This window comes from Microtus ochrogaster, chromosome 6 (assembly GCF_000317375.1).
Source record: "Microtus ochrogaster isolate Prairie Vole_2 chromosome 6, MicOch1.0, whole genome shotgun sequence".
NCBI lineage: Eukaryota > Metazoa > Chordata > Mammalia > Rodentia > Cricetidae > Microtus > Microtus ochrogaster.
The window spans coordinates 81,737,694-81,764,879 of NC_022013.1; the positions used below are offsets into that span (position 1 = coordinate 81,737,694).

Here is a 27,186-nt window from a genome sequence, read left to right on the forward strand (position 1 = left end):
AGAGAGAGAGAGAGAGAGAGAGAGAGAGAGAGAGAGAGAGAGAGAGAACACGCAGGAGAGAAGAGAAACAGAGAAGACAGAGCAAATCATCCTGTGATGCGACTCCAGGCAGCTTTGCTGTGGGTGCCACGTGAGTGGCTTTGGGCTCAGGTCTTGGCTCAGATCCTGAGTAACCACTAGACCTTGGGGATTTTCCCTTTCTGTTTTACGCGCATTTCAGGCACTTTCTTTCCACTTCCTTCCTGAGCTCTAGTTCCCATCATCGGAAGACAGGGATAGCGATGCCCACGTTGCAGGGATTTTATAGGATAAGAAGCAATTCTATAGAAGAGCGTCTGGCCCAAAAGCAGCTGCTCAAGGAAAAAGAGGCAGCTGACGTTTTTAGCCACACTATGAGAAATAAGAGAAAATTGCAGTGGTGATTGCAAAAGTCACATGCAGCGAGCACCTACTACGTGGGAGCCACCTACTATGTGGGCTGCACGAGTGTTTAGCACACTAAATTCTGACAAGGAGTTTGCAGAGAAGAGCTTGTTATACCTCTATCATTCTCCATCCTGTAAAGACAGGGTCTCTCGCTGGACTCGGGGTGCGCCGTTTTCAATGAGTCCTTTAGGAATGGCCTGTCTACCTCCTGCCTCCACCCCAGGACTGGAATGACAGATCTACCCCCAGCCCCCACCACATCTTGCTTGTATGTAGATACCGAATGCAGGTTCTCACGCTTGCACAGCAAGCTTTTACCCACTGAGCCATCTCCCCAGCCCTGTACTGAGTTCTTAACCATCAAGGAACAAAGCAGCTGGAATGTGCCTAAAGGCCTAGACTTCTCTTCTGACCTGTTTCCCCGGGAGGGAGGGGGACAGGGGGGGAGGTGCAGGGGGGGAGGAGGATGTGAGCCACAGGCAAGACGACATCTTCTCCAAACTCTTCCGTGTCATTTAGAGTCATTCCATAAAGGAGAAACTGAAAGCTGGGTGGGTAGGGCTGCCAGTAACCATAACATTTAGGTGGCTGAGACGGAAAGATATGAGGTTAAAGATCAGCCTGGGCTGATTTTTATATATAGTGAGGCCCGGTGCTGGTGCGCTTTCTTGTTGCTCTGACAGAAACAGCGAGAGAGGGGAAGAACTTACTTTGGTTAATGGTTTATGCAGTGGGTGGCCACCTCTATATGCTACGGCCCTTTAACACAGTTCCTCGTGTTGTGGTGACCATCCACTCATCCCAACCATAACGTTATTTTCGTTGCTACTTCATAACTGCAATTTTGCTACTGTTATGAATCATAATATAAATATCTGTGTTTTCTGGTGGCCTTAGGTGATCCTTGTGAAAAGGTAAGAACCACTGATTTAGGGACTAGAGCCCCCCAATCCCGTCACCCTGCAAGACACCAAAGGTATGATGGGAATGGTTTGCAGCTATGGCCGTGGCAGTGGCAGGCAGCTGGCTGCATGGCCCCAGCAGTTAGGAAACAAGGAGCTCATGCAGGAAGTGCACCCAGCCTATAGCCCCCTCAGCTGTACCCTGGGCCCTATGTCTGACAGCTGAGCCCCCATCCAGAGAGTTCAACAACCTTCCAAGTCAGGGTTGCCAGCTGGGAACCAAGCATTCAAACACAGGGCCTGCCTACAGGGAACATTCCATATTCAAACTATACCAGGCACTATCTACAAACAAACAAAGGCTGGCCAGGAGAGACAGGCCTGCCAGCGAAGCGTTTGCTGCACAAGTTGATAGAGCTCACAGAGCTGGGAAGGCGATGATAGGTGGATGTTTAGGGTGCACTGCCTAGCCAGCCTTGACTTCTCTGTGACCTCTAGGCTAACAAAAGGCACTGTCTCAAATGCAAGGTGCACAGGGTCTGGTGGACCATTCTACTCTCTCCCACCCATATGTCTAGTGGGCCTGGAAGAAGCGGAAGGAGGCTGCAGTTCGTGAAGTGCTGTGGGGAAGGGGTGGGAGAAGGAAAAAGAAAACAGCCAGGAGGAATGACCCCAGTGCTCTGCCAGGCTTGCACGGGCCCAGAGTGGTGGTGATGGAGGGGATTTATTACTTTCTGTGTTGTACCTGATAGCAAGAGGTTTTATTACTATGAAATACAAGTCATCCAACGCCTTAGTGAGGAAAGGAGGAAATAAATCCTGCCTGGAGCAGGGTTGGAGGAGATCCTAGGGTTTAAGGACAAACATGGAGGATTTCCCACTTGCAGTGGTCATCTATATCCAGCATAATGAAGTCGCCCCTTTTGGGAGGGGCTCAAAGCACTGGTCATAGCCGATGATTCTCTCTGCATCTTCAGGGAACTGCCACTTAAGTCCTGCAAAGCAAAGAGTTGCTCATCTGTAGAGCGGCTGTGATGGGAAGGACTGCAGGGTCATAGCGGGAAGGTATTTCAGTGAGGGCCAGGAACAGGGTGACAGGAGCATTTCCTGCATCTGCCCTAAAGAGGAACCTCAGGACAAGTGGCCCGCCAGGTGAGACTGGAGGAATGAGCTGTGGAGAGGCAGATTCTGGTCTGGTAGGGGTGATCTTCCTTCGGCATCCTCTCTGTGGAAGAATGATGTAGGATTCCCCTCTGCATGCTGTGAATATGTTTTGTAACAATTGGTTAAGAAAGAAACTGCTTCAGCCTATGGCAGGGCAGAGTATAGCTAGGCGGAAAAATCAGAACAGAAAGATATACACAGAGAGTAGGCAGAGTCAAAGAGACGCCATGTAGCTGCCAAAGGAGGCAGATACCATGAAGCTGCCGAAGAAGCAAGAGGTAACCAACCATGAGCCTCATGGTAAAATATAAAATAAGAGAAATGGTTTAATTTAATATGTAAGAGCTGGCTAGAAATACACCTAAGCTATTGGCGGAACAGTGTGGTAATTAACATAGTTTCTGTGTGATTATTTGGGTCTGGATGGACAGGAAACATATGAGTGGTCTCTGTTTACAAAATGGCCCCCACTGTCTGGGGCATGGATCCGCATAAGACCTAAAAAATGTTTGTTTGTTTTTTCTTGTTGTTGTTGTTTTTCTTTTGTTTTGTTTTGTTTCTTTAAAAAGAGGGCTTCTAGACCCACAAAAATGGGAGCCAAGCACAGTTTCTTGGTAGTAGAGGATGGCTGTCTGTGCTTACAGAAGAAGAATCACCTGTCCTATTCCTTGGACCTCAGACGAAATTTCTCCCCTAAATGAAGTTTAAAAGGAAAATCATTTCATTGTCAAAGTCCAGGAGAAATGGAGTTTGATGGTCACATTTCTAACAAGACAAAAGGAGACAAGGCAGGCCCGGGCAGGGGGCTAAGTCTAGTGAATAAATGGTGGGCCTACGGGAAGAGGAGGAAGGGGAGCTTGGGTCCATCCATGTGTTGTAATAATAACAGGCATCGAGCCTAGAAACCACCAGCAACAAAGCCTGAGACCTTGGGTCTGCTTGAAAAACAGGAACTAAGTCTTCTTGTTTGTTTCTTTTTTGTGTGTATGTGGGTGGGGTTTCAATGTACACAGGCATTTGCCTGCATGTATGTCTGTGCACCATGAGCATCCAGTGCCCAAGGAGGCCAGAAGAGGACATCAGATCTGCTGGAAATGGAGTTACAGAGGATTGTTAGGAGCCACCGAGAACGGAACCCTGGCCCTTTGGAGAGGAGTCAACCACTGAACCGTCTCTCCAGCCCCACAACGTGTATGTTTGAAAGAAAAAGGTCAGTGTTTCTTAGTCAATACAGGCAGAAAAAGAGAAGGGGAGGAGGAGGAAAAAGAGGAGCAAAAGGAGGAGGGGGGAAGAGGGTTGGTGGAAGAAAGGAGGGGCTCGTGGGAGAGGAGGAGACTAGTCTCAACTTTATGGCAAAGTTTCTCTGAAGAACAAGCATCTATGACCGAGGAGAGGGGACGGCATCACTGGCAATAACTCATCACAGAAAGAAAGAAAACATTAGGTGCAGCAATTGTGTAGAATGCTGGTGGAGCGTGCAAGCAGCCATTTTCTCATAATCACTCGGCTGTCATGTTGAGCAGTGCATGGAAAAAGCATTAGGATAATTTACTATTGCTTATGAACAATAAATTAACAGGATTGCTTTTTGTTTTGCATTTCCTGCTGATACAATACCTCTTGAGGGTCACAGGCAAGGAGGCTGTCAGGCAGGCAGTGCCAGTGACAGGCATTTCACTGCGAGGGCACAAAGTGGCACGTGTGTCCAGGCCAGGGCATTGTATCTGTGCTCGCAATTGACCTCCGAGCATTTCAGACAAGACTTCAAGAGCTGATCTCTGACGTGGAGCAAGCCCTTTCTTCTGCCAGGCCCAGGAAACGCACGTGTGTCTTCAAAGCAAATGAAAATTCTTTTGTTTTTGAGAATAAGATCCTCAAACCCCTTCCAACCTTGACTGGTATAAGCCAGGCTCCTGACTGAGGTGATAAATTAACCATCACTTGCACAGCTAAAGGCTGAAAATCAGAGAAGAAGAGGTCCCAGGATGTTCAGGATCCCAGCAAATCATTCCTCTACTCTCGAGAAGGCAGAACTCAGGGCGCATTTCCCAGATTTTTTATGGCTAAGTGTGGTGGCACAAAGTTGTAATCTTAGTACATCAGAGGCAGAGGCAGGAGGATTGCTGTAAGTTTGCGGCCAGCTTCAGCTACAAATCAACTTCTAGAGCAACCAGAGCTACAGAAAAGATAAAGCAAACAAACACACAAACCAAAGCATAAAGAAATCCAACCAGACTCTTCTTTCAAAAAATCCTGACCAAACAGAACTGCCTGGAAGAGGGACAGCCTGGGACAAAGCTGCAGGGGGCGCTCTTTCACTAAGTGGCTCTCTGGGCCTCAGAGCTCAGAGGACAGTCATCCCAAACCGCCTGCTCCCACTGTTGAGTGTAGAGAGGTGGAGAAGGGGGTCGCTCTGGGCGGGCAGATACAGCCAGAGGTCTCCTTCCACTGCCTGTGAATAGATGTCCCACTGCTGTGTCGGGGAAAGAGGAGGCAGAAAAGGCACCCACTGCTCTTTTCACTTTCTGCTGATTCAATTTCATATTGCATCCAGCTGCTGCTGCGATGGCGGGTGAATCTGCGGGGAGCCTCAAGGGCCAGAAGAGGCTAATGGAGACTGTGCCCTGGCCAGCTGGTCTACTCAGAGGGTGGGAAGCCGTGGGGGAGGGGCTGGGTGACCGCTTGGTCACTGCTATTATCACTACAGCTGAGGGGAACAAGACTAGAATTCTAATAAAGCAGAGTCCCAAGCATTCAATACAACTCCGGTTGATACTGGAGATTTATCTGGAAAGGAGAGGCGGGGGAAGAAAGGAAAGGAACTCCCATAGTGCCCACCACTGTATGAGGGTATGCAGGGCATCTGGGGGACACTCACGTGCCACTCCCCTCCCCTCCCCCGCAAACACCTGCAAACATGTTTGCATACTAAAACTCTACCCTAAAGTAAACAGAGATGGATTAGGAAGGTGCCCGTGTGTGGCCAAACGACCTGTGGTTGGGGCCAGCCCCACTAGAAAGACAATGGGAAGTTTGGGGAAAGAGCGCCATCTTGGGGCAGGGTCGCTTCTTCTTTGTAGGTGGCAGCCAAGGCCAAGGGGAGTCACCCAACCTGCTTCCTTTCTGTAAAAGGACTCATTACTTGGAATTACCTCAAGGCTGATGAAAGATGACAAAGGGCCTGCCTGTTTCTCAGATGACCCTTCACAAGAAGACAGGTCGGACAGCTGCTCCTAGAGGGGCAAGGCTGGCTGACTGTGTGACTCTCAGTTGTTTGGCCTCCCCAAGGGGACACAAATGCCCCAAAATCAAAGACAACCCCCTCCCCAAATACACCCCTCTCAGAGGCAGCCCCAGTGAGGCATCCTCCCTGGGTAAACTGTGCCCTGGTAAATGGCAGTCAGCAAGGAGCCTCTGGGTCCTAAGGCCTGGGTTTCAGGAGACACATGTTCTGGAAGGTGACTTTTCTTAGGCCTTTCTTCTTGTTCTATTTCAAGTCCAGACAGAGTAGCTTACAGTGAATTAGCCAAGATCCAATCGGAGGCTTGGGAAAAGACCCGGGGAGCCCTCCGCAGCTGCCATCACACCCGCTTCTAACTGAGACCGGGATATGATAAAGAATAAAGGAGCCACTGTGCGGCCTGCAGGAAGCACCTCAAAGTGTCAAGAGATCTGAAGGCAGTGTGGGGGTGTGAGGACACTCCTGCAGCCAGGGCTAGAAAGAGGGAAAGGAGCTAACTTCTAGCAAGGAGCTGCCCCAAGGATCGTGGCGTTCAGGGTACTGTTTCCTCCTGCTCAAGAATGCCAGTCCAGAAGGGAGAGGTGGTGGAGAGTCATGGGCCCTCCCCCAGGGACAGCAGCTTGGCAGTCAGTGTGAGAGCCTGGGACTGTACCCCAATGGGTACAGCCCTTCCAGGCCATAGCTAAGCCAGCTCCCATTCATCTCCACAGAGGAGGTGTTCGAGGGCAGCAGGGTAGAGGCAGTGACGATGTCCATGGCTTTGTCTTCTGTGGTCCGTCATTCAAAACGAGCATCAGGAAGCTAGCTATGGCGGCACAGGCCTGCAATCTCAATGCTCCAGCGGTTGAAGCAAGAAGACAGCAAGTGTAAGGCCAGCCTGGACTACCAGGAGAGATGCTGTCTTTAAAAACCAGGTGCTATGGATGTAGCTCAGTAGTGGGGCACCTACCTGTCATGCCCGAGGCCCTGGGTTCAATAACTGGCTCTGTAGGGCAGGAGGAGGTAGGGGAGGTGGGGGAGGGTAATGTGAGACCCATGGTGTCCCTGAGGTGACTCTTTTTCTGCCATTCCCTTTGTTCTCAAAGTCCTAGGTGGGATGCTCTACAGAGAACTAAGCTACACATCTAACTCAGGCCTTCCTTATTTGGACACCAGGAAGGAGAGTGAGAGATTCTGGGTCTCCCTTGCTTGCCCTTGAGAGGGGGCAGGAAGCTGACACATAGGAGCCAAAAGATTCTGGCTGCAAGAGGGGAGCTGGTGACAGCAGATGTCATCACGGGCCATGATTGGCAGTCACCTTCCTGGGAAGAAGCTGCTTCCCCAGACAGCTCTCAGTTTTCCATCTACCCCCTGGGGTTGAGAGTGGGGTGCTGGGTGTGTGGGGTGGGGCAGCCTGTCTCCAAGGAGCTCTCTGCTCCAGGCAAAGGAGGCCTCTCATCCAAAGATGCTCAGATTCCTGTGGCCTCTCCTTTGAAGTCCTTAGGTGCCTGGAGAAGGTGGGAATCCCGCAGGGAGAAATCACCACAGGCATCTCTCAGGCTGGTCGCCTCTAGCACCTGAATGTGTTTTGACTTGGGAACAAAGTACACTACAAAATGAGTCCCCCACATCCAAGCTGGCTTTGAGCTTTGATCTCAAATTGGAACCTTTCAAGCTATTTCACATTTGCCCAAACAGGGTTCTTGCTTTTCTTCTTTTTCTTACGAAAGAATGCCTACCTGAAGGGCCCCTGGGCCCCAGCGGGTTCTGAGGAGACCACAGGGCAGCTTGCTTGGTGACTGAACCATCACCGATCACAACTCCTTCTCACCCTGTGAGCAGGGCCATCTGCCCTGTGAGCTGGGACATGAATAGGGTTGGGGGGCCACTCTGGGCTCATGATCCAGAGGGCCAGTCAGCTTTGCTCCCAGTACAAATGCCAGGCATGAGGCCAAGCAGCCTTGAGAACCTGGGGCAGCTACTGTTCAAACTGTCAGACAAAACGTCTAGTGTAGCCGTTCTCAACCTGTGGATCGTGACCCCGCCCCAAAGACCATCAGAAAACAGGAATGCTTACATTCAGAATAGTAGCAAAGTTAGCCATGAAGTAGCAATGAAAATAATTTTATGGTTGGGGGTCACTACAACACGAGGAACTGTGTTAAAGGGTCTCAGCATTAGGAGGGTTGAGAACCACCATGCTAGAGCCATCTGCTCCTTTTGGGTCTAATCCAATGGACAAACACACCAACCTCTCTGGAAACGACCCATCCAGCAGCAGCTCTCTCAGAACCAGGAAGGCCTCACTCCAGAAGCCCTTCTGCCTGTCCTCAGAGCAGGCAGCCAGGACCCTAGATAATTGACAGGTAGGGTATTCTAAGCCCACCTCCCCCTGCAGGCAGAAGGGGTCTCACCAGGAGCAGGAACCCCAGAGTAGCAGAGATCTTAAGTCACTAACTTGTCCCTGGGTCTTGCAGACTCCACATCAGCTAAGCATTAAAATGTTCACAGAATGAATACCCGAATCTCACAGGCATTTAATTAAAACAGCAGACAGCGCTGGTTGGAACATCTTTCTTTTCAAAGCCTAATCTCACTGAATGTGTGGTCTTTTCTGGAGGGAATCATGGCCTCATACTTTATTTCTAGAGATCTCCTAAAAGAAGGACTTCCAAATGGAGGTCCGGGTCCTCTAACTCAGCAGTTAGGGACTGACTGCCACTGTGATGTGACCAGCCTCTACCTTCACCCATTTGCCATCACGCCTTCCCTTCTGTGACAGACAACAACATCCTCTGAAAATGAGCTGGTTGAAGAGAGTTCCTGGAGTCTCTAGAGGGACTCAACAGTTGTCAGGACAATTAAAGACTATCTGGGGACTTCAGAGGCTGGATTGAATGTCTCTTCCAGGAGGAGAGAGGTATGACCTGAGGGGGACCAGTGGCAGAACACTGTGGTTTGACTGGAAAATGTCCTGTGGAGGCTTGTGTGTCAGAACACTGGAGTCCAACCACAAGGCTGGACGGTCGTGGAACCTTAGGCGGTAGAAGCGGGCCTCGTGACTTCATAGCCCAGCCTCACTGCCTGTATCTTCTCTGCTTCATACATGTGGACACAAGGTGCCTAACCACCTCGCTCCCTGCCATTGTGCCTTCCCGTCACAATGCACCATGTCCCCTCAAGGTGTAAGCCCCAAACAAACCCGTCCTTCTCCACAAGGAAGAGAGGTGGGGCAGAGGGAATATGGATGGAGGTTTTTAATGTATGTAGGAACCGTAAGCCACAGATTCTGAATTCCAAGAGCACACTCCAGCCATCCATTCTCTTGACCTTGTCACTTGCCTGGAATGGACACGGCCATAGATAGGATCCACTCTCCCCTATCCATCATTTGGAAAAATAGTTGCCAGGAATTTCTGCAATTAGATAAGCACGGTGCACGCACCACTTCCAGGCCATGCCAAAGCCTGGATGCAAGAGAATGTTCCAGACACCAAACATTTTCTTAGGGGTTCATCCTCCTTGAGAAAAAGAGGGCTTTTCTGCACTCCATACACGGCCGGAAATCCACACACAGCCGGAACTACACACACAGCGGAACTACACACACGGCCGGAACTCCACACACAGCCAGAACCTCACACACAGCCGGAACTCCACACAGCTGGCATGTCACACAGTCTCAGTGTCAGAGGGATTCTAGAAAGATTATAGTCTTCTTTTCCTCAACGCTGAGCCCACCAGCTTCCTTTGAACCGGACAGTCCACATGCTTGTCTGATGCCACTCAATCTCCTCCCACATCCCATTCTTCAAGCCCTTGGGCCAGCACCCTATGCATGCTAAGGCATTCACACAGCCTGGTGAGCTCTGTAGAGCTTCCTGCTCAGACTCTGGAAAAATAGAAAGCCATGTGTCTCTGGGTAGAGATTTCACTTTACAACTGTGATATCTTCCACTGTCCCTCACCCTCCCAGACTTCCAAATGGAGGTCCGGATCCTCCTGGGAGCAGAATCTCTGACGTGCCCCATGGTAAAATAGCTGCATGGGGACGCGCAGACCGTGGCAGTGATGCGGGTCTCTAGATGGTGAGATCTGCCTTGTTCTCCCTGTTAGAACAGACGGTCAACTCTGCAAATAACTGAATTACGTCCTTTCCTTTCTTGCAGTTCCCCAGTGCCTGGGTCAGGGTTCTCAGCACTTGGAAGTGAGAGGCTGCTCGTGCTCACTAACAAAGAAGATTTGGATTCAGCACGTAAGTATGTATGGGAAAGAGACAGAGGTGACAACCACGGAGATGAAAGGGCCTGAGAAGGGAAAGAATTAAGATGCAGTCACATGAGGACAAACTCATAGACCTACAAAAGATGCCAACATATAAGGACCCATGGAGTATATCTTCCTTGCCCAAACAGATCAATATATTTACCTGTTACAGCAGTGGTTTAAGGCTTTGTGTTCTCAAGGCCAAATCACATGATACGAACACGGGGACACAGGTGTCTTCCAGAACGTGACCACTGTCAGTCAGACAAGTGTAACAGTGCAGGGCTTCAAATGCACAACCCTCAGAACTCCTGATGGCACTGCCATGACCTTTCTTTCTAACGATCAAATCCTCATGAAGCCTGACCTTGACGATGGGGTCACTCACGCTTGTCTCTCAAAGGCTGGCTCTTCACGCCTCCAGGGAGCAGCAGTGTCACGTGATAGAAGGAGTCACACCCCAGGGTCTGCATAAGTCCTGCCACCCATCAAGGTGTCACTGCCTCAGTCTGAAAGGGATCAACGATCTCTGCCGAGCTCCCTGAAATGGGGCTTCACTATAGCCAAGAATGCTGGCACCGCTGGGAGGTAGCAGTGTAAACCAACAGCACCCATAGGTGCCTCCTTCCAGCCTATCTCCAGCGGCACAGTTAGACTAGAAAGACAAAGTCCTTCCTATGCAGCAATTATTTTAATTTTTTTTACTTCAAAAACGACTATAAAGCTATCAAATCACCTTTCTGCTAGACTGCAAGGTGATCGGTACAAAGTAGACAAGATGGATGGCTTCAAGTGACAGAGGCCCAGGCTCGAGTTCCAGCCTGCATTTGCTCATCAGAAAGATGGGGCTGAGAGCAGAAGAGACGGCAGAAGGACCGGAGGACATGATGGCGAGAGCCTGACGCAGAGCTGACTCTGAAGTGGCCATTGGTATCGTGAGGTATTTCCAGACACGTAGACAGCCAAAAAGCACCCGAACAACCAAAGAGCGTCACAGCACGTGACATTTTATTCATGGCCATAATCTACTTAGGGTGGTTTTATACCTAAATCTGAGAGTTGCGGTAGACCCTGACACTAGGTGCCAGTTACTCCCTTAAAAATATTATATCTGGCTGTTACATAGAGAAACCCTGTCTCAAAGTAAAAGAGAAGAAAATTGTTTTAAAATTTAAAAGCCTTATAGTTCCATGAATTATGATGAATACCACTTTCTATTCTAATCTATTCTTTTAAGATTTTTATTATTTTAAATTGCATGTGTGTGTGTGTGTGTGTGTGCATGTGCTTGCATGAGTACATATGAGGGCAGGTAGGTGGAGGCCAGAAGCAAAGGATTCCCCTGGAGCTGGGGACACAGGTGGTTGTGAACCACTTGACATTAGTGTGGGACCCAAACTCGGGTCCTCTTCAAGAGTAGGATGTGATCTGACTCACTGAGCCAATTCTCCAGTCCCATTTTATTATTTCTGAGATGTATGTAGCCAAGGTTGGCCTTGACTCGCCATAGAACCAAGGATGGCCTTGAACTCCTGAATCTCTGTTTCAACCTTCTGAGTGCTGGGATACAGGTGTGTGCCACCATGCCTGCCTTATGTGGTATTGGGGATTGACCCCAGGGTACTATGAGTGCTGAGCAAGCAACTGGCCAGGTTGAGTTCGGGGACAGCTACAGTGACATGCATGAGTGACAGGCCCACCAATGGTGGGAGGTTGGGGAGGTAAGACGTAAAGAGGTTAGGGAAAGATTTTTATAGCTCTGCTTGTCCGCATCCACTCACTGTTGCGGTCAGGACACTGATGGATTCAAAAGCCCCCACAGCACACAATATGTAGCATAGACAGTTTTTACTATACCATAAAGGAAAATCAAATTATATGAAATGTGTGCTTTGTAAGACAGCAAGAAGGGGAAATGTACGTGACATGTGAAGGGACAGATTACCAAGGAATGCTGATCTATGCTGTTCACCCTGCAATGATACATAAGCCATGCACCAATGTTTTACAATGAAAGGAAGAATGAAAAATATGTCACTCCCAGGATGACTTTCTCATGAATCTTTGTATTTTATTTCAACCCAGTGCTTTCATTTTTACTTTTTTTTTTAATAGATAAGATTTTGTTTTGTTCTTTCTAACGAATCCTCCTGTCGCCGCATGCTGAGTATCTGGGCTTACTTTAGTTTCTATGTGGTCCTGAGGATCAAGTAACCCTTAACTTACTCTGCCTGTGAGTTTAGATTTGTGGCCTTTATACTTTTGACCTCTGTTGCTTTGAAAGGGCTCATAAACTACTTCCTTGGATATTCTGAAGAGATGGGCAATAAAAACAAAGATGCCAAAGTAATTTAAATAGTGTGTGTGTGGGGGGGAGGTAGGCCTTGAGTGGCCTTTTTGGCATAGGCAGGCAGTTATTGACAGGGTTTCCAGATCCTTCCGTGGCCAGAGCTGAGACTGGCAACAGACACAGTGCATGCGTTCAGCAATGGGGCTCGTTTTCAGACACGGACCGCTCCGTGTTTATTATAACCTTAGATCCTCGCCTCTTGATGTCAGACTTTGTTTTATGTCTATCCATATCTTATTCTCCAGGCTCCATAAAAGGCTGCTCAGAGTCCCCAAATGAAGCTTACAGAATCTGACTACTTGAGATGCAGTTAAGGCAGATTTGAAAAGATCCTAAAACAGGCATTTCAAATTGATAAAATCATAACAATGATATCTTCAAACTACCCTTGATTTCTGGTTATATGAACAGGGGAAATCCTCCAGGAACTAGGAAGGCAGGCCCTTTCGTGACAGCTCACACTCACTGTGGGCCACTGGAGTAGGTACACAACAGAGAGGTGACTACATGGGGTGACCTTGTCTTTGGAGACTAGGCTGACCAGCTTCAGCGCGCGCGCACACACACACACACACTCTCTAAGTTCCTACTGAATGGTCACACTGAAAACTTACTGTTATAAGCAATTCAAATATACTAGGGTGTCTTACTGTTAACACCTCTACCCTGGCCTCTGTCCCTAGGAAATGTGGGCTATGTGGGAGATAGGAATGTGTGGGGACAGTAGCAGAATGAATGGCACTGAGTGGCCATCCCTCCCTCCCACCTTTTCTTAGATCCTCTCTAAGGAGGCTCCTCTCTGGCCAGCCCCCTCCATGTCTGTCTTCCGTTTGGAAATAAAAGCCTTCTCTCATTGCTCCCCTCCCCTCTGGCCAGCTTCAGCCCACTGCTCCTGAGGTTGCTGCAGGGAATCAGGTAGCTATGCCGCTGTAAACGCTGGTCTGCTCGGACATGCTATTGTTTTTTTTGGGGGGGGAGTTATGTTTTGGACAGGTTTGGATGGGCTTTGGAATGAAACCTTTCTCCCCTGCCATGTTCTCACAGAGACTCCTCCCCCACCCCATCAATTGAGAGGTTAAGAAGCCCATCGGGTGAGACTTCAAGACCTAAGACAAATCAGGGCTGAAGCAGGATGTTGAAGGTCAGCGGCAGAGGGTGTGAGAAACCCCAGGACACTGCTCGGATACTGGAAATGGAAGCCATGCCCCCCCACACCCTGCTAACACAGACAATGGTCTTTAGCAGCACCCCCCTATAACCAAACAGATGTCATAAAAACAGGGCAGAGAGGGCTCCTGCTTCCAGACTTCCAAGAGCGTCTTAGAGCCGAACATTCACGGCTTAGCTATAATGCACGGGAAAAGGAGAGAAACATTGACACAACAATAAACGAGGGGCAAGACGGAGGCGGGTGGTGCCACAACGCCATCTGCTATCGTTTGGTGCAGAGAAAATTAATTTTTGAAGGCATTTCATTTAACTTTGTGATATCTCGCAGTCTGACATCTGATTATTTCAGCTTCTGATATTTGCCATCTTCCCCTTAAATCTAAGAATGGTGGTGGGCGGGGAGAGGAGGGGGGCAAGTCTAATGGGAGGATAGCTCCATAGCAGGTGGATGATCTGGACCCAGGCAAGCAAAAGTCACTCCTGGCCACAATGAGAGGCTTCCCACCTCCACACCCACTTCCAAAAGACTTATATGTGTTACCTTCCAGAGCAAGGCACCGGGGTGGGCTGGATGACCAGATAAGGTTGTGTAAGCATTCAATGTACCCAGAACCCTCGAGTTTAAATCCAGGGAAGCAGCGATAGGCTATCACAGTTCCCACGGGGAAGGAGGTCTGGAACTCCGAGATGTTCACGTAGCCATTGGAAGAGGCTAGAGGTCTCAGGCAGCCTGTGAAACGTCAAGGAAAGATGAAAAGGTTTCACTAGGCTGCCTTTGCACACACGTACAGCAAATGGCACAGAGGAACTCTTTGGGATTGTCCCCTGGCCAAAAAAAAAACAAAAGCACTGCAGACTTGGGTTATATGTAGACAGAAGTTTCCTGGGATATTTGAAACGGTACCACAAGGGTCAGATAAAGGGTTAGAAGGGAAGAAGGGGACAAGTGGCATATGGATTAGCACATCCCTAGCCAGGTGAGGCTGTACCAAATGGAACCCCAGCATCACTTGAGGGGCTTTTGCAAAGCAGTGGTGCCCAGGACCCATGCCCAGGACGAGAGCCTGGGGGTCATTATGTGTTTATGAAGCTTACCATGTCGTTTAAGGTGACCTCAAGGATGAGGGCCACTGAGGCACCCTAGGAGGCAACAGACATTACAATGACTAGTAGTTTGTGACTTGGCCAGGTTATATTCCATCACGGGACAGAATCCTGCTTGAGCTGGTACTACTACATTTCTGGATATCTGGTTTTAAGTAAAATAGGTTAAGAGTCTTAAAGTGTGTTGGTTTTCAAGCTGGAAATTTCTCCAGAGGGCTTGACAGACTCAGACTCCAGCTCATGTATCTCAGCAGGTCTTGGTGGAGTCCAAGGATATGCAATGCTAATGGCCAGGTGGGAGGGTCTCTGAGAAGCATAGCCGTGTAATGGCTCTGTGCACCAAACAGAACAGGTTGTGTGCTATCAGAGAAGATGGAAAATTGGACCCTGGGTCTAAATCACTGGCGGCCTTTGGTCTTGAAGACTATGCCATTCCTAATGGGACAGAATCCTGAGTGTGCCATTCTTGCTGTCATAGAACTGTAGTGAGCCGAGTCATGACCCTGGAGGGCACAATGACATCACAGGGTGATATTCTTCCAGGGGGCAGGCATGCGTGTGAAGCAAACAATGTATAATGAAAACACCCGCTTTTCTGTCTAGCTGTCGAGCACAGGGTTTGAAGTCTGTGCAGAGCAGCAGATGGTCAAGCCCTGCTCTAGAGCTGGCTATCTTAGACACGGGTTTTTCTGATTTTGTTTTTTGGAGACAGTTTCTTTGTAACTTTGGAACCTGTCCTGGAACTTGCCCTGCTGACCAGGCTGACCTTGAACTCACAGAGATCTCTCTGCCTCTGCCTCCTGAGTGCTGGGATTAAAGGCGTGTGCCACCACCGCCTGACTAGACACTTGTTTTGAGGGGTTCTCTCAGCAAGCTGCTCTAGTGCCTGCATACCAGAGTAAGGAAAGACAAGAGAGGCACCAGAGGTGCAGAACTTAGGGACAGTCACTCACAGTTTTGATTGTGTGGTACCTACCTCACTGCTATGACTTGGGCTACCCAGGCCGACAATCTGAGAAGGCCTTGACCCAGAAACAGTCAGGATGTTTCCTAGACCCTCCCCTCACCCCTCAAAGCAACAGAACTCAGTATCTTTTCGCTCCATCTCATGGTTTTCTCAATCCCTGCTACCTCGGTGTGTGTGTGTGTGTGTGTGTGTGTGCGCGTGCGTGACAATATTACATGTGTGGAGGTTGAAGATTGATGGCAGGGTGTCTTTTAGTCTTCTATTTTTCTTTCTCTGGTCTCTCTCTCTCGACAGAATCTCTCACCATACCAGGGGAACACTGTCTTGGCTAGGTTGGTTGACCAAGAGCTTGCCCTGTCTCTTTACCCCAGCACTGGGCTCTAGATGCTTGCCACCATGCCAAGCCAAGCTTCTGTGGTCCTGGAGATCCCAACTCAGATTTTTATGCTTGCAGGTACTTTACTAACTGAGCCACCTCTCATATTCCCTCCCTTAGATGGTTCTTAATCTTCCTAAGCTAAAAACTGGTCATGTTTGCAGCAAAAGTGAAGTGCAAAGAGTCGGAAGGAAGAGTGGAAATCAGGAAGAAATGGAATCAGTAATTGAGAAACAGCAGATAAATCCATTAACAGGGAGAAAAGGAAGGCATGGGATGCTTACACAGTTCAGCTGGCTGACACGGCACCAGGAGGGCCCAGCACTCCTTGCCATGATGGGGCTCTAGTTCCAAGCTGTGTGTGGGGAGATGCTGGACTTTCCCAAATCATAACTGATTAGAACCACAGTGATCAGAGCAGGCACACACTCTCCAAAACCTTAAGTATCCATTAAAAAAAATGGCCTCTGAACAGCCTGCCCTCCACTTCTCCTGAGGAGATGGCAGGAGCTATAATTTGTGCAGCTAATCAGCACTGAGAGGGAAAGTTATGCTCACTCTTGGTTGGAGACAGCCCATCCTAAATATAACAGTGGGGAACAGGCTTCAACTCAATAGTTCAATGGGATTTCCATTTGCACTTCTAGATAATAGAGAGATGCCTACTGGAGCTTTAGCCCCTGGATCTATAGGTGCAAATAAAAGTTCTAGAATGAAATGTCACTCTTAAGAGCCAATTACAATTCACTAGGGGGCTCGGAGAGGTGCCAGGCTGTCTGCGGCAACTCAGAAATCCTTCTTTTTGTGCTGTACCAGCCGGGCGACCAGAGTGAAGCTGGCGGGGTGGCTGCTGGCAGGGCCATCTCCAGCAGCAATCACACACAGTACGGAGAGTTCTGAGGAGCACAGCAGGGCTGGGGCCTGTGGCGTCGGAAGTGGCACATCTCTCAAGAGTAACCAGCTGCAGGCCCGGTGATGTAGGCCTATCAATCAAGCTGTTTGGGGGACTGAGGCAAGAGCAACGTAAGTTCAAGGCCCGTCTGGGTTATGGAGTGAGTTCAGGGCTAGCCTGGGCAATTTAGTAAGACCTTCTTTCAAAATCAGGAGCAAAAAATGGGAATGGGGCATAGCTCAGAAGCATGGCGCTGAACAGCATGGGCAAAACCTTGGGTTCAAATCCCAGTAATACCGTAAAATAAAAATAAAAAGAAGAATGTCACTGACCTAGAAAAGTCATGTCTTGAGGAGAATTTGAGAAAGGGAGAGGGACCCAGGTTGGTCAGGCAGAGCAACAGTGAGGTACATATCTAAACTCTCTAAAATAACACCCTGACAGGCCACAGGGAAAAGAATTCCTAAGGAACACAGTGTATTTAAGCGATCAAGTGGGAACTGGAAAGAATGGGAGGCGGCAGAGAAAGGATGTGGAGAAAGCAGGACAGCAGGGAGTGGCTGCAGTCTGAGGTGACTTTCTTCCCGCGCCTCCAGCCCTGGAAAGGATTAGTGTCTGGAATGACTCTGTGGCTAATGATCTTTATTTGCATGAGGCGCCCAGCCCAGGCGCCAGTTGCTTGTTTGGTAGGCAGTCTCTAGACAGATAAATAAATCCATGTCTCTTTTAGGGCAGGCTAGGGACACAGGCCACAGGACAGAGTGTGACGGCTGGGCTCCTCCTCTGTCCTCCCAACTCTGAACCCTTCGTTCCTTCATAGGGTCGCAACTCTTAAGCTCTTGTGCAGGAAAACAGTCTATTTCAGAGGATGGGGCACACAACGCAATATCAGGGCCTGCCAGTTGTGATTCCCCAGCACCAAGCTGACATTCTTCTCAACTTGAACATGAACATGCCGGGGCTTTTGGAGCAAATCTGAATGGCCCTCCTTCTCTCTCAAACTATGAATTATACATTGTTTGTTTTTTGGTCCTTTAGACCAAGTCACATGTCAAAAAATAAAATCAGAATTAATGTGAACTCAAGGGCTTATTTTCAAAAACAGGTTCTTCTGTACACGGTGGCTGGGGCAAATATGAAAAATGTGGAAGTGTAAATATTCGCTGGGTGTTTTGGATGTGTCTGAATGTGACTATTTCTCTGCTTTTCATGCATTATAAGAAGGGATACTATTGAAGAGAAAACAGTCTCTGCAAGATGGGCTTGCTATGTCCTCACCACTACTGAAGGAATATTGCACCCTGCAGTTTCCACTGAGCAGACAACAATTCATCCATGCATTCACAGCCAGCTATAAAGCCTCCAAATTATTTTTAATTTATTATTATTACTATTGTTGTTGTTCGTGTGTGTGCAAGCATGTATGTGTCTGTGTGGGCATGATGCATGTGCGCATGCTCTTGGGCACACATGTGCAAGCCGGAATGCCTATGATGGTCAGTGCAATCCAGAGACCAAACTCAGGTTGTCAGGCTCATAAGCGAGAGCGTCTCCCTGCTGAGTCCCTTCACGAGCCCAATCTCCTAATTCTTAAACTATTTTATAGTTTTCTGTGGAAAGGGAGTGATTCCCAACATACTGAAGAATAAGGTCTCTCCTGTCTAGACTGGGAAATCTGGGTATACAGTGCTGTGTCACCATAAGGAGCAATAAGATTCTATGAGAAGTCACCAAAAGACAGGCTGGGACCTAGCGGGGGTGACTCTGTATCTTTCTGCCATAATCTCTGTGGCTACTTTAGAGGATCATGTACGTGCACCTTCTTCAATGAAGTCACAAGTACAGTTGACAGCAGGGGCTCCCATCTCCTACCTTGACAGATGGGCAGGTTATCCCATGTTCCATCATCACGACATAATGAGACCATGTTGTATAGGTCAGGGTACCGGATCTTGAATCCCTCATGACAGGTGATGATTAACTTATCCCCATGTCTATATGTCTTGTTATGAATCTCAGCATCTTCAATTTGGGGGATGCGGCAGTCTGCAATAAAAGACGAATGTTACTTTGTTTTGCAAATTTAAAATGTTAACTGCTTTGCCATGAAGCTCTCGTTTTCAGCCCTGGTCTCAAACTATACAACACACAGATGCACGGTACTTCATCTGTCACCAGACTCAGCTGACAATGACAAGTTCACAGCCTGTGTCAGAACTAACAGGAAGAGGGACCCACTGTGCAGGGATCTCCTCACAAAAAGAACTTTATCTGCTGCTTCCTATCTGTGGCAGTTTGAATGTAATTGGCCCCCATAAGCTCATAGGGAGTGGCACTTTCAGGAGGAAGTGCGCCACTGTGGGGGTGGGCTTTGAGGTCTCCTACACTTAAGCTATGCCCAGTGTGAGCTCAGTTCACTTCCTGTTGCCCATGGATCGAGATGTAGAACTCTCAGCTCCTTCTCCAGCCCCACGTCTGCCTGCACGCTGCCGTGTTTCCTGCCATGATGATAATGGACTAAACCTCTGAAACTGTAAGCCACCCAAATTAAATGTTTTTTCTTTATAAAAGTTGCTGTGCTCATGGCGTCCTTCACAGCAATTGGAACCCTATCTAAGACACTACCAGACAGTTGATCTTCTGAATAATTCTGAAATGAATGAAGAGCTGGCTGTGTTTCCAGCAGGCTTTAACATGGTGCAGCCTGTCAGGCTGGTTGCTGCAGCCACCCAGGCATGGTGCAGGGCCTCGATGAGCACACACCATGTGCAGAATCACACGGAGCCTGAACTGTCCTTGCCTTTGCTACCAACACTTCCCATCTACACTTTTTGCTCTTCAAAGAACGCTAGGCCAACATATACTCTTGCCAACCTCCTAAGGTTCAGGACGGTCGGGCATACTCTATGCTCACACAGAGCGACTGAAGCCAAGTGAAAAGGACAATGAAAAGGAGAAACAGGAGAGAGTTAAAGGGGCAGTGAGGACATGCAAAAAAGCACGCCAAGAGTGCAAAGACAAGCTACTTCCACAATTTACCGTCGAAACAAACTGCAGTGCTCCTCACTACCACATTGGGACTCTGCTCGTCCTACCCCTGAGCACCTCACAACAAGTCCCCTCTGTTTCAAGTCACATCAACCACTGTGTGTTTTTCCCATCCCTCTTGAGTACATCTCTGTTAAATGCTTCTGATTTTGTGTATAATATTTTAGTGTTGGGGATGGAAAGCAGGACACAGTGCCTTCTGGGTAGATGTTCTATCTCGAGGTTTTACTGGCAGCCTTGAGAAATGTTTCTGATCTTCAATGCACAAAGGTTTATGACCTAATGATGGGCTCTACTTCAAATTTCTGGATTCTTAATTTTTAAAAAACAAGGCGAAAATCTAGGGGTAGTGTTTTTCCAATCAGAACCTTTCTCCAGAAATTCTTCAATGTGCTAAAGGATCTATGGCTTCCGAGCTGCTCCCTAGAGTCTATGGAATGCACAATGTGGCTGAAACAGCATGAACAAGAGTCCTGTTCATCAGGATGCTTCAAGCATGGAATTGTCAGCTCTGAGGCAATGAGCCCTGAGAGCCCTGACACAGGTAGAAAGGGAGGATTTCACAGTGGCTGGCAGCGACTAGCTTTGGTTATTCTTCAAAGGGTCCATCAAGGGCATGATGGGGTTGGTGCTAGGTTCTCTAGAAGCAGCTCAGGGCAGGGCACAACAGACTCCAGAAATCAGGACATGAAATATGGAGAAGGCTCAGAGAGAGAGAGAGAAGCAGAGGACATTCACTGTAGATCATCCGTAAGTCCAGGCGTATCTTTATCTTTGCCACCACTAACTTGAGAGCTAGATCTGTGTCACTTTGGCACAGGTGTTCCCCAATGTATTCCCAGTCCCGGACTCATTTGCACTCCTGGTGGAGAACTGCAGGGAGGGGGCACTGTCTAAAGTTCCACCAAGAAGAATTCTGGGAGTGCAAGGCCCTCTGAGCCCAGTCGGCTGATTTGGGCACACCAGGGTGTCCTCGCTACAGTCGAGGCTGAAGAGCTGTCTACTGGCTTCTATCTTGCCTCTCATGCACTTTGTATGAGTCTGTGGGAAAGAACGCTCTAACTATTCAAGCTTCACTGATAGTTTCCTGAGTTAAAATAGCCTCATTTCTTCCAAATCAAGCCTAGAATAGTCACAAGGTAACTGACAACTCTCTGCACCCCAGCGCTGCCTTCCTCTTAACGGAAAATGTGAATTATGTTTTCCTCAATGGCACTAAGCAGAAATTATGCGCAGCAAGTAAAAACACATTTATCAAGGCATCTGTCTGTAAAAATCTTGGTGTAAACAGTTCTTGCAGTGGTAATGTATATGTCTAAACAACCCTCCCATGATGGGCTTTAAATGTCTTTAAAAATTAACTAGCATAGTCAGGAGGCAGCCAGTGTGGGCAGTAAAGTCAATGGACAGAGTGGCTACCTGGACATCACACACAGGTTGATAAAGGCTGGTCAGAGGGAGAAGCTCCCAGGCCTGGCTCACAAGATTGACTTTCCAGCCTGTGTTAAGATTAATGTGGGATGTTTCTCCCAGGTTAGGTGTGTTGCAGTGTGTGTGTGTGGGGGGGGGCTGTGTGTGATATACTCTGATCAAAAAAAGAGCCTGTATGAGGTGACGCAACACCAGTCCACTACATGGGAGAGCCACCCAGCAGTAAGGCTTTGGAGTTAAAGTTCTACTAAAGCCGAGAAAACAGACTGAGATGTGCTCGAGGACCAAGGGGAAAGCTGGTCCAGGTCAGCTCTAACAAACCTTCAACTTCAACAGAAGGAAAGGCCACCCACACCCTGACTGCTCATGCACACTGGGTGGCACCCACTTCTCCCAGAAGGAAGGGTAAGATGGGGCCTGGAATAAGTATCTGCCCTGAGGAGCTTTGGTGACGATAAATAACCACCGACCTCATTGCTAGGAAAGGAATCAGAACCCTGAGTATCTGAAAATACATGTCTAATCTTCACTAATGCTGCTGAAGTTTTACAGAGGAATACGGATGTTCCTGGGATTACACAGGAGCAAGACACAGAAAAGCTCACTGTAAATGGAAAAATTAAAAGATGAAAATGAGGCTGAGGAGAGGGCTCAATCTGCAAAAATGCTTGCAAGCCTGAAGACTTGACTTCAAGTCCTAGAACTAATCATCATCATCACCACCACCAGCACCACCATCACCAGCACCACCACCACCAGCACCACCACCACCAGCACCACCACCACCATCATCATCATCACCACCATCACCATCATCATCATCATCATCATCAAAGCCTAATGAGTGAGCTCAAGGCCAATGAGAGACCTTGCCACTCCTGGAGGATGACATCCAAGGTTGTCCCCTGGCTTCTACATGCCTGTGCATGCACATGTATGTGAATCCCTCCCCTAGCAATGTATGCACACTACATACCCTACCGAAACTCCCAGATCAACGACCCAGTGTGGTGCACTTTCCCTCCCTGTCTTGCGGTTGAGTAGAAGCTGCAGTTTGCAGCCCTTGACCAGCATCAGAATGGAATCCCGCACTATGCATCACTAACCCATGAAAACACAAAACTCAATATGTGAAGGGAGCTTTCTACTGAGTGGGCATCGCTCCCACAGCATGGGAAAGGCAAAGCATCATTAAGCTGAACCATTGTTAAGCCAGGGACTGTTTGTCACACAACTTCCTAGGCCACAGATTCATCCATTCAGAAAAAACAGACAAAGCCACGGCAAACGTATCATTAGCAAAGACTAGAAGCATCTGTCAATATTTGATTCTGTCACACAGAATCCGGCCAACAGTTAGGACTCAGGTTGGCGAGCCACAAATGGGCACTTTCAGGATGTAGCCCGAGGGTATCAAAGGTTTCCATTCTGAAAGCCCTATTTCACCAGCCCACCACAGCCATTGCTGTACACTGAACCTATTAAAAACAGACTCGGTGTCATGAACAAGTCCAAAAGGAGAGATCCCGAGAAAGTGTTGCACAGTTACACTGAAGTACAGATTAATTTATTAGACTAGTCAGCAGAGCAGTCCCAGGGGGCGGGGGCAGGTGCAGGAAGAATCAAAAAAAAATTTTAAGATGTTGGTTATATGTAAAAATGCAAAACCATTCCCAGGACCATGAATATATGATGCGTAGATACATATGAGCCTCGAAAGCCACATCATTATGCTAAAGGCTCTAAACGTCTTGCCAGAAAGAATCTGACGTACATTCCCATGAACTGGCATCGGCAAAGCTTACTTATTCTCCTTCTTTATTCATTCATTCATTCATTCATTCAGCGGTCCAGTGTGTCCTAGGTGTGGGGGACAGAGACGTCCTCATTTCCACTCTTCCAGCATTTGCATGAGGGATGCTTCTAACCGCAAAATTAAGAGACAAATGAGCTAGAAAATAACAGGCAAATCTCGCGACTGCGGTGAGCTCATAATGTGGTGATAAGATAGGGAGTGACTCGGGGACTCATTTAATTCGAGCAGACAGGCAAGGGGCCTCTGAGGAAATGACATTTATTAAGCTGAGACCTGAATGACAGCACAGATCCAATTACACGTGGATCTGGGAGATTTCAGGCAGAATGGTTAGGTTAGCACAAAGGCCAGAAAGGAGCTTGGGGTCCTAAAACACACCAGGGAAGACCTGTGTGTTTGGAAGATAGCAGCCAATTGGGGGTGAGGGGAGGCCACAAACCACACAGGGCCTGATAGATTAGGACAGGGAATGGGGTTTTATTTTAGTGGGATGGGACACTATTAGACCCTAAGCTTGTAGAAGAGTCTGAATTATATTCTCAAAAGGTTTGTCACTTGTGCTGTGAAGGAGGAACCTTGGCCAAAGGTATGGTCTTGTCCTCAGGTCCTGGAGTGTCCTGCCTGAGATTAGGACCCTTGCTGACCTAGTAGAGTCAGGCATGCTACGTAGTCTGTGTAATTTGGGACACCAAATATCAGTTCAGCTTCCTGGTGGGACTGGAGACCAATATCAGCCCTAAGTAATCAACACTGTCTATATGAAAGAACCCCAATAAAACTCCGGATACTAACACATGAGTGAGTCTCCCTGGTTGTGGATACACCATCATACACTGCTGCTTGACAGACAGGCACTGTGGGCACAGCTCCACTGGGGGCTGGTGGCCGTGACTCCTATAGGTCATGCCCTACGTACCTCTTTTCTTGTGAGATTTTAACCTGTGTGTCCCCCCTGTCATACACTTATCCACAGGGTTCACAGTTTTTCTAAGTTATGTGAGTCTGACTGAATTACTGAACTTGAAAGGGGCCGTGGAGAGCCCCAGATCTGCAGACAGTGTCAGACTGGGGGAGGCTGTAGGACCCTGAACTTTGCACCACTGGATGGTATTTTAATTCATGATCTACTGGCATCCATCCACTAGCATCGCTGCTTCATTCAATACAACCCAGAGAGATAGCCCTGACCACTGGTTCACTCAGGGGTAGGCTGCAGGAGTTTAATGAAATCAGTCCGGGCAAATGATGTCGTTATGGACAATCAACACAGAGCCAGGAGAGGGAGAGGTGACAGCTATTGTTGTCCAGAAGAGAGCCGATAGAAGAGGGGGTGCTGCCGACAAAAAAGAGGGGGTGCCGACGAGAAAAGAGGTGCCACCCTGTGCATGGCTTTGCTTCATAAGCAGGGATGGTTCTGGCTGGTTCTTTCTTCTTTAAAAAATGTTGACTTTGATGAAACCTGATGTAGCATTGGAACAATACACTTGACAGCTTGTGGCTCTACATAAATCCTACTGTGGAATTACTAGTTAGTTCCCAGCCTAAAACCACTAAGAAAAACATATAGACACAGACAGACAGACCTGGTGTGTTAGGGGGTGTCAAAAAATGATGGTAAGAACACTTCTCTGTGATTTGCTACTTAAAAGTACCCCCCCCCTTTAAAGACTCTTTCTTCTTTTTTGAGACAGGGTCGCTATGTAGCCCGGATGGCCTATGACACTGAGCTGAGCTTAAGGTACTTATCTTTGTATTTTTATATTTACAACTTAGAGAGTGGATATTAGCCGTCCATTCTGTAGGGCTAGACTGTTACACATTACATATACTGGAGTATATATGCGACATTTACAAAAACTGACCACATTGGAAATTCAGTCTCAACAAATAGCAAGTGACTGAAATTACTGAACATGTATTTGGGCCACAATGAAAATAAGATAGAAATGAATTGTTACAAAATTCCTATGTTGGAAAGTGAGTAATATCCTAAATAATAAAACCATAGCAGTTTTGAAAGCTGCTTACAATGTACTTCCTGTTTACTTAGGTAATATTATATCCTTCTGGAGTCTTTGCTAAAGTTAAAAAATAGATAGTTATCTGCCGGGTGGTGGTGGCGCATGCCTTTAATCCCAGCACTTGGGAGGCAGAGGCAGGTGGATCTCTTTGAGTTTGAGACCAGCCTGGTCTACAAGAGCTAGTTCCAGGACAGGCTCCAAAACCACAGAGAAACCCTGTCTCGAAAAAGCAAAAACAAACAAACAAAAAGATGATAGTTATAATTATAGTTTTCCTTAGTTATGATAAAAATAATGTAAATATAGATGTTGTAACTGTAATTCTTACTTAATACCTGTCTTGTTATACATAATTTTACTATGTTAAAGTTAAAACCTTCCTTTTTATTTGAACAGAAAAGGGGAAATGGTGTGGGAAGTCCTTCTGTCTATGTTTTGCTTTTATTGATTAATGAATAAAGCTGTTTTGGTCAGTGGCTTAGCAAAATAGGGCAAGGCGGGAGTTCCAAGAAGATAGAGGAGGAGAGAGCAGGTAAAGTCAGGGAGAAGCCATGGAGCCACCAGAGGAGAAAGACGTGAGGTGCCAGCCAGAACCTTGCCGGTAAGCCACGAGCCTCATGGTAAAATATAAAACAATAAAAATGGGTTAACCAAAGATATAAGAGCTAGCTAACAATATGATTAAATATGGCCAAACAGTGACTTAAAAAATATAATTTCTGCTTAATTATTTTGTGGTCTGGGCAGCTGGGAACAAACAAATGGCTTCCTCCAACAATAATGTATAGTATGCAAATAAATCTATGGCCATACATTTCTCTTTAAGCCTAAACACACACAGGAAGTCCAGCATGGTTGCTCATACCTGCCAGTAATCCCAGCACTCAGGAGGCAGAGGCAGATTTGCTTGGAACTCTATGGGTTTGAAGCCAGTCAAGGCTACACAATGAGACTCAAGAAGCAAAAATATCTAAGTATACAAAGAAATATTAAATACTTAAAAAAAAGTCAAGAACACACACCTTAGAGTTGGTTAAGTGAAATTTGCCGACTGGTTGTTCATATTTTCCATGTTATGTTTTTATTATAGCTATGAGTTTGTACTTAAAGTTCTATTGAATTTTGCTTTGTAAATATTGAGGTATGTTACTAGATATATATAAATTTAGGGTTATCCTTTAGAACTAAAATTAAGCATTCTTAAATGGTCAGAAAATGGATAGGTGATTAAGCCTGAAGAAAGTACAAGGATATAAATAATACAGAGTAAAGGATAGGGAGATCATTAACAATAAAAGAAACAAAAGCTAAAAAGGACCAGCAAGATCAAGTATTGGTCCTTTGAAATCACAAGCAACAATCACTGATAGGATTTATCAAGAACTATGTAGTTCACCCAAGGCAAGAACAACACCCTCTTCGGTCTTCCACAGGTATCTTCTGATCTCCAAGGGCACCTAGCATGCACATGGCTCGTACACATACATGCAGGCAAACTCTCACATACTTCAAGAACTTACAAAAAACTTTCAAGAACTTACAAATATAAACAGTAAAATAAATGAATCAAATATGTCTGAATTTCTAACAGATCAATTTAAATAAACTTAAAACTTTTATCAAAAGTTCAGATAAAAATCTGAATCCTAAATTCAAATAAATAAAAGACAAGACCTCCATATAGAAAACATTATTGAGAACAACTGTTAAAGACCTTAGTAAGTAGGGAGAACTAATATTGCATAGGTCTTATTTTCCTCAGAATTTTAATTATTTTTCTTTTCTAGTTGTTATGACAGAAAGTTAAAAAAAAAAGGTTTATTTTCATTATGACACCAGTTTTTGGTCAGAGCAGGGAGGTCACAGAGGTCACAGACTTGAAGCAGCCAGTCACACTCACAGTCAAGAGCAGAGAGAGGATGAATACAGCATGCTTACTGTTCAGTTCCCTTGTCCACTCTTAACACAACCCAGGACCCAAGCCTAGGGGATGCTGCCACCCACAGTGGACCGGGTCTTCCTACATCAATTAA

General features: G+C 47.2%; 1 protein-coding gene across 3 annotated transcripts in view; it reads right to left on the reverse strand.

The window, feature by feature from the left end:
- The window catches only part of Susd4 (sushi domain containing 4), a 132,719-nt gene that overhangs the window by 21,868 nt on the left and 83,665 nt on the right, over window positions 1–27,186 (reverse strand). For all 3 annotated transcript variants that reach the window (XM_026779933.1, XM_005348929.2, XM_026779931.1), the window contains exons 4-5: window positions 18,710–18,883; window positions 14,040–14,228 (exon numbers count right to left, since the gene is read on the reverse strand). In XM_026779933.1, the coding sequence (XP_026635734.1) occupies window positions 14,040–14,228; window positions 18,710–18,883 (363 nt within the window). The remainder of the gene's footprint in view (window positions 1–14,039; window positions 14,229–18,709; window positions 18,884–27,186) is intronic.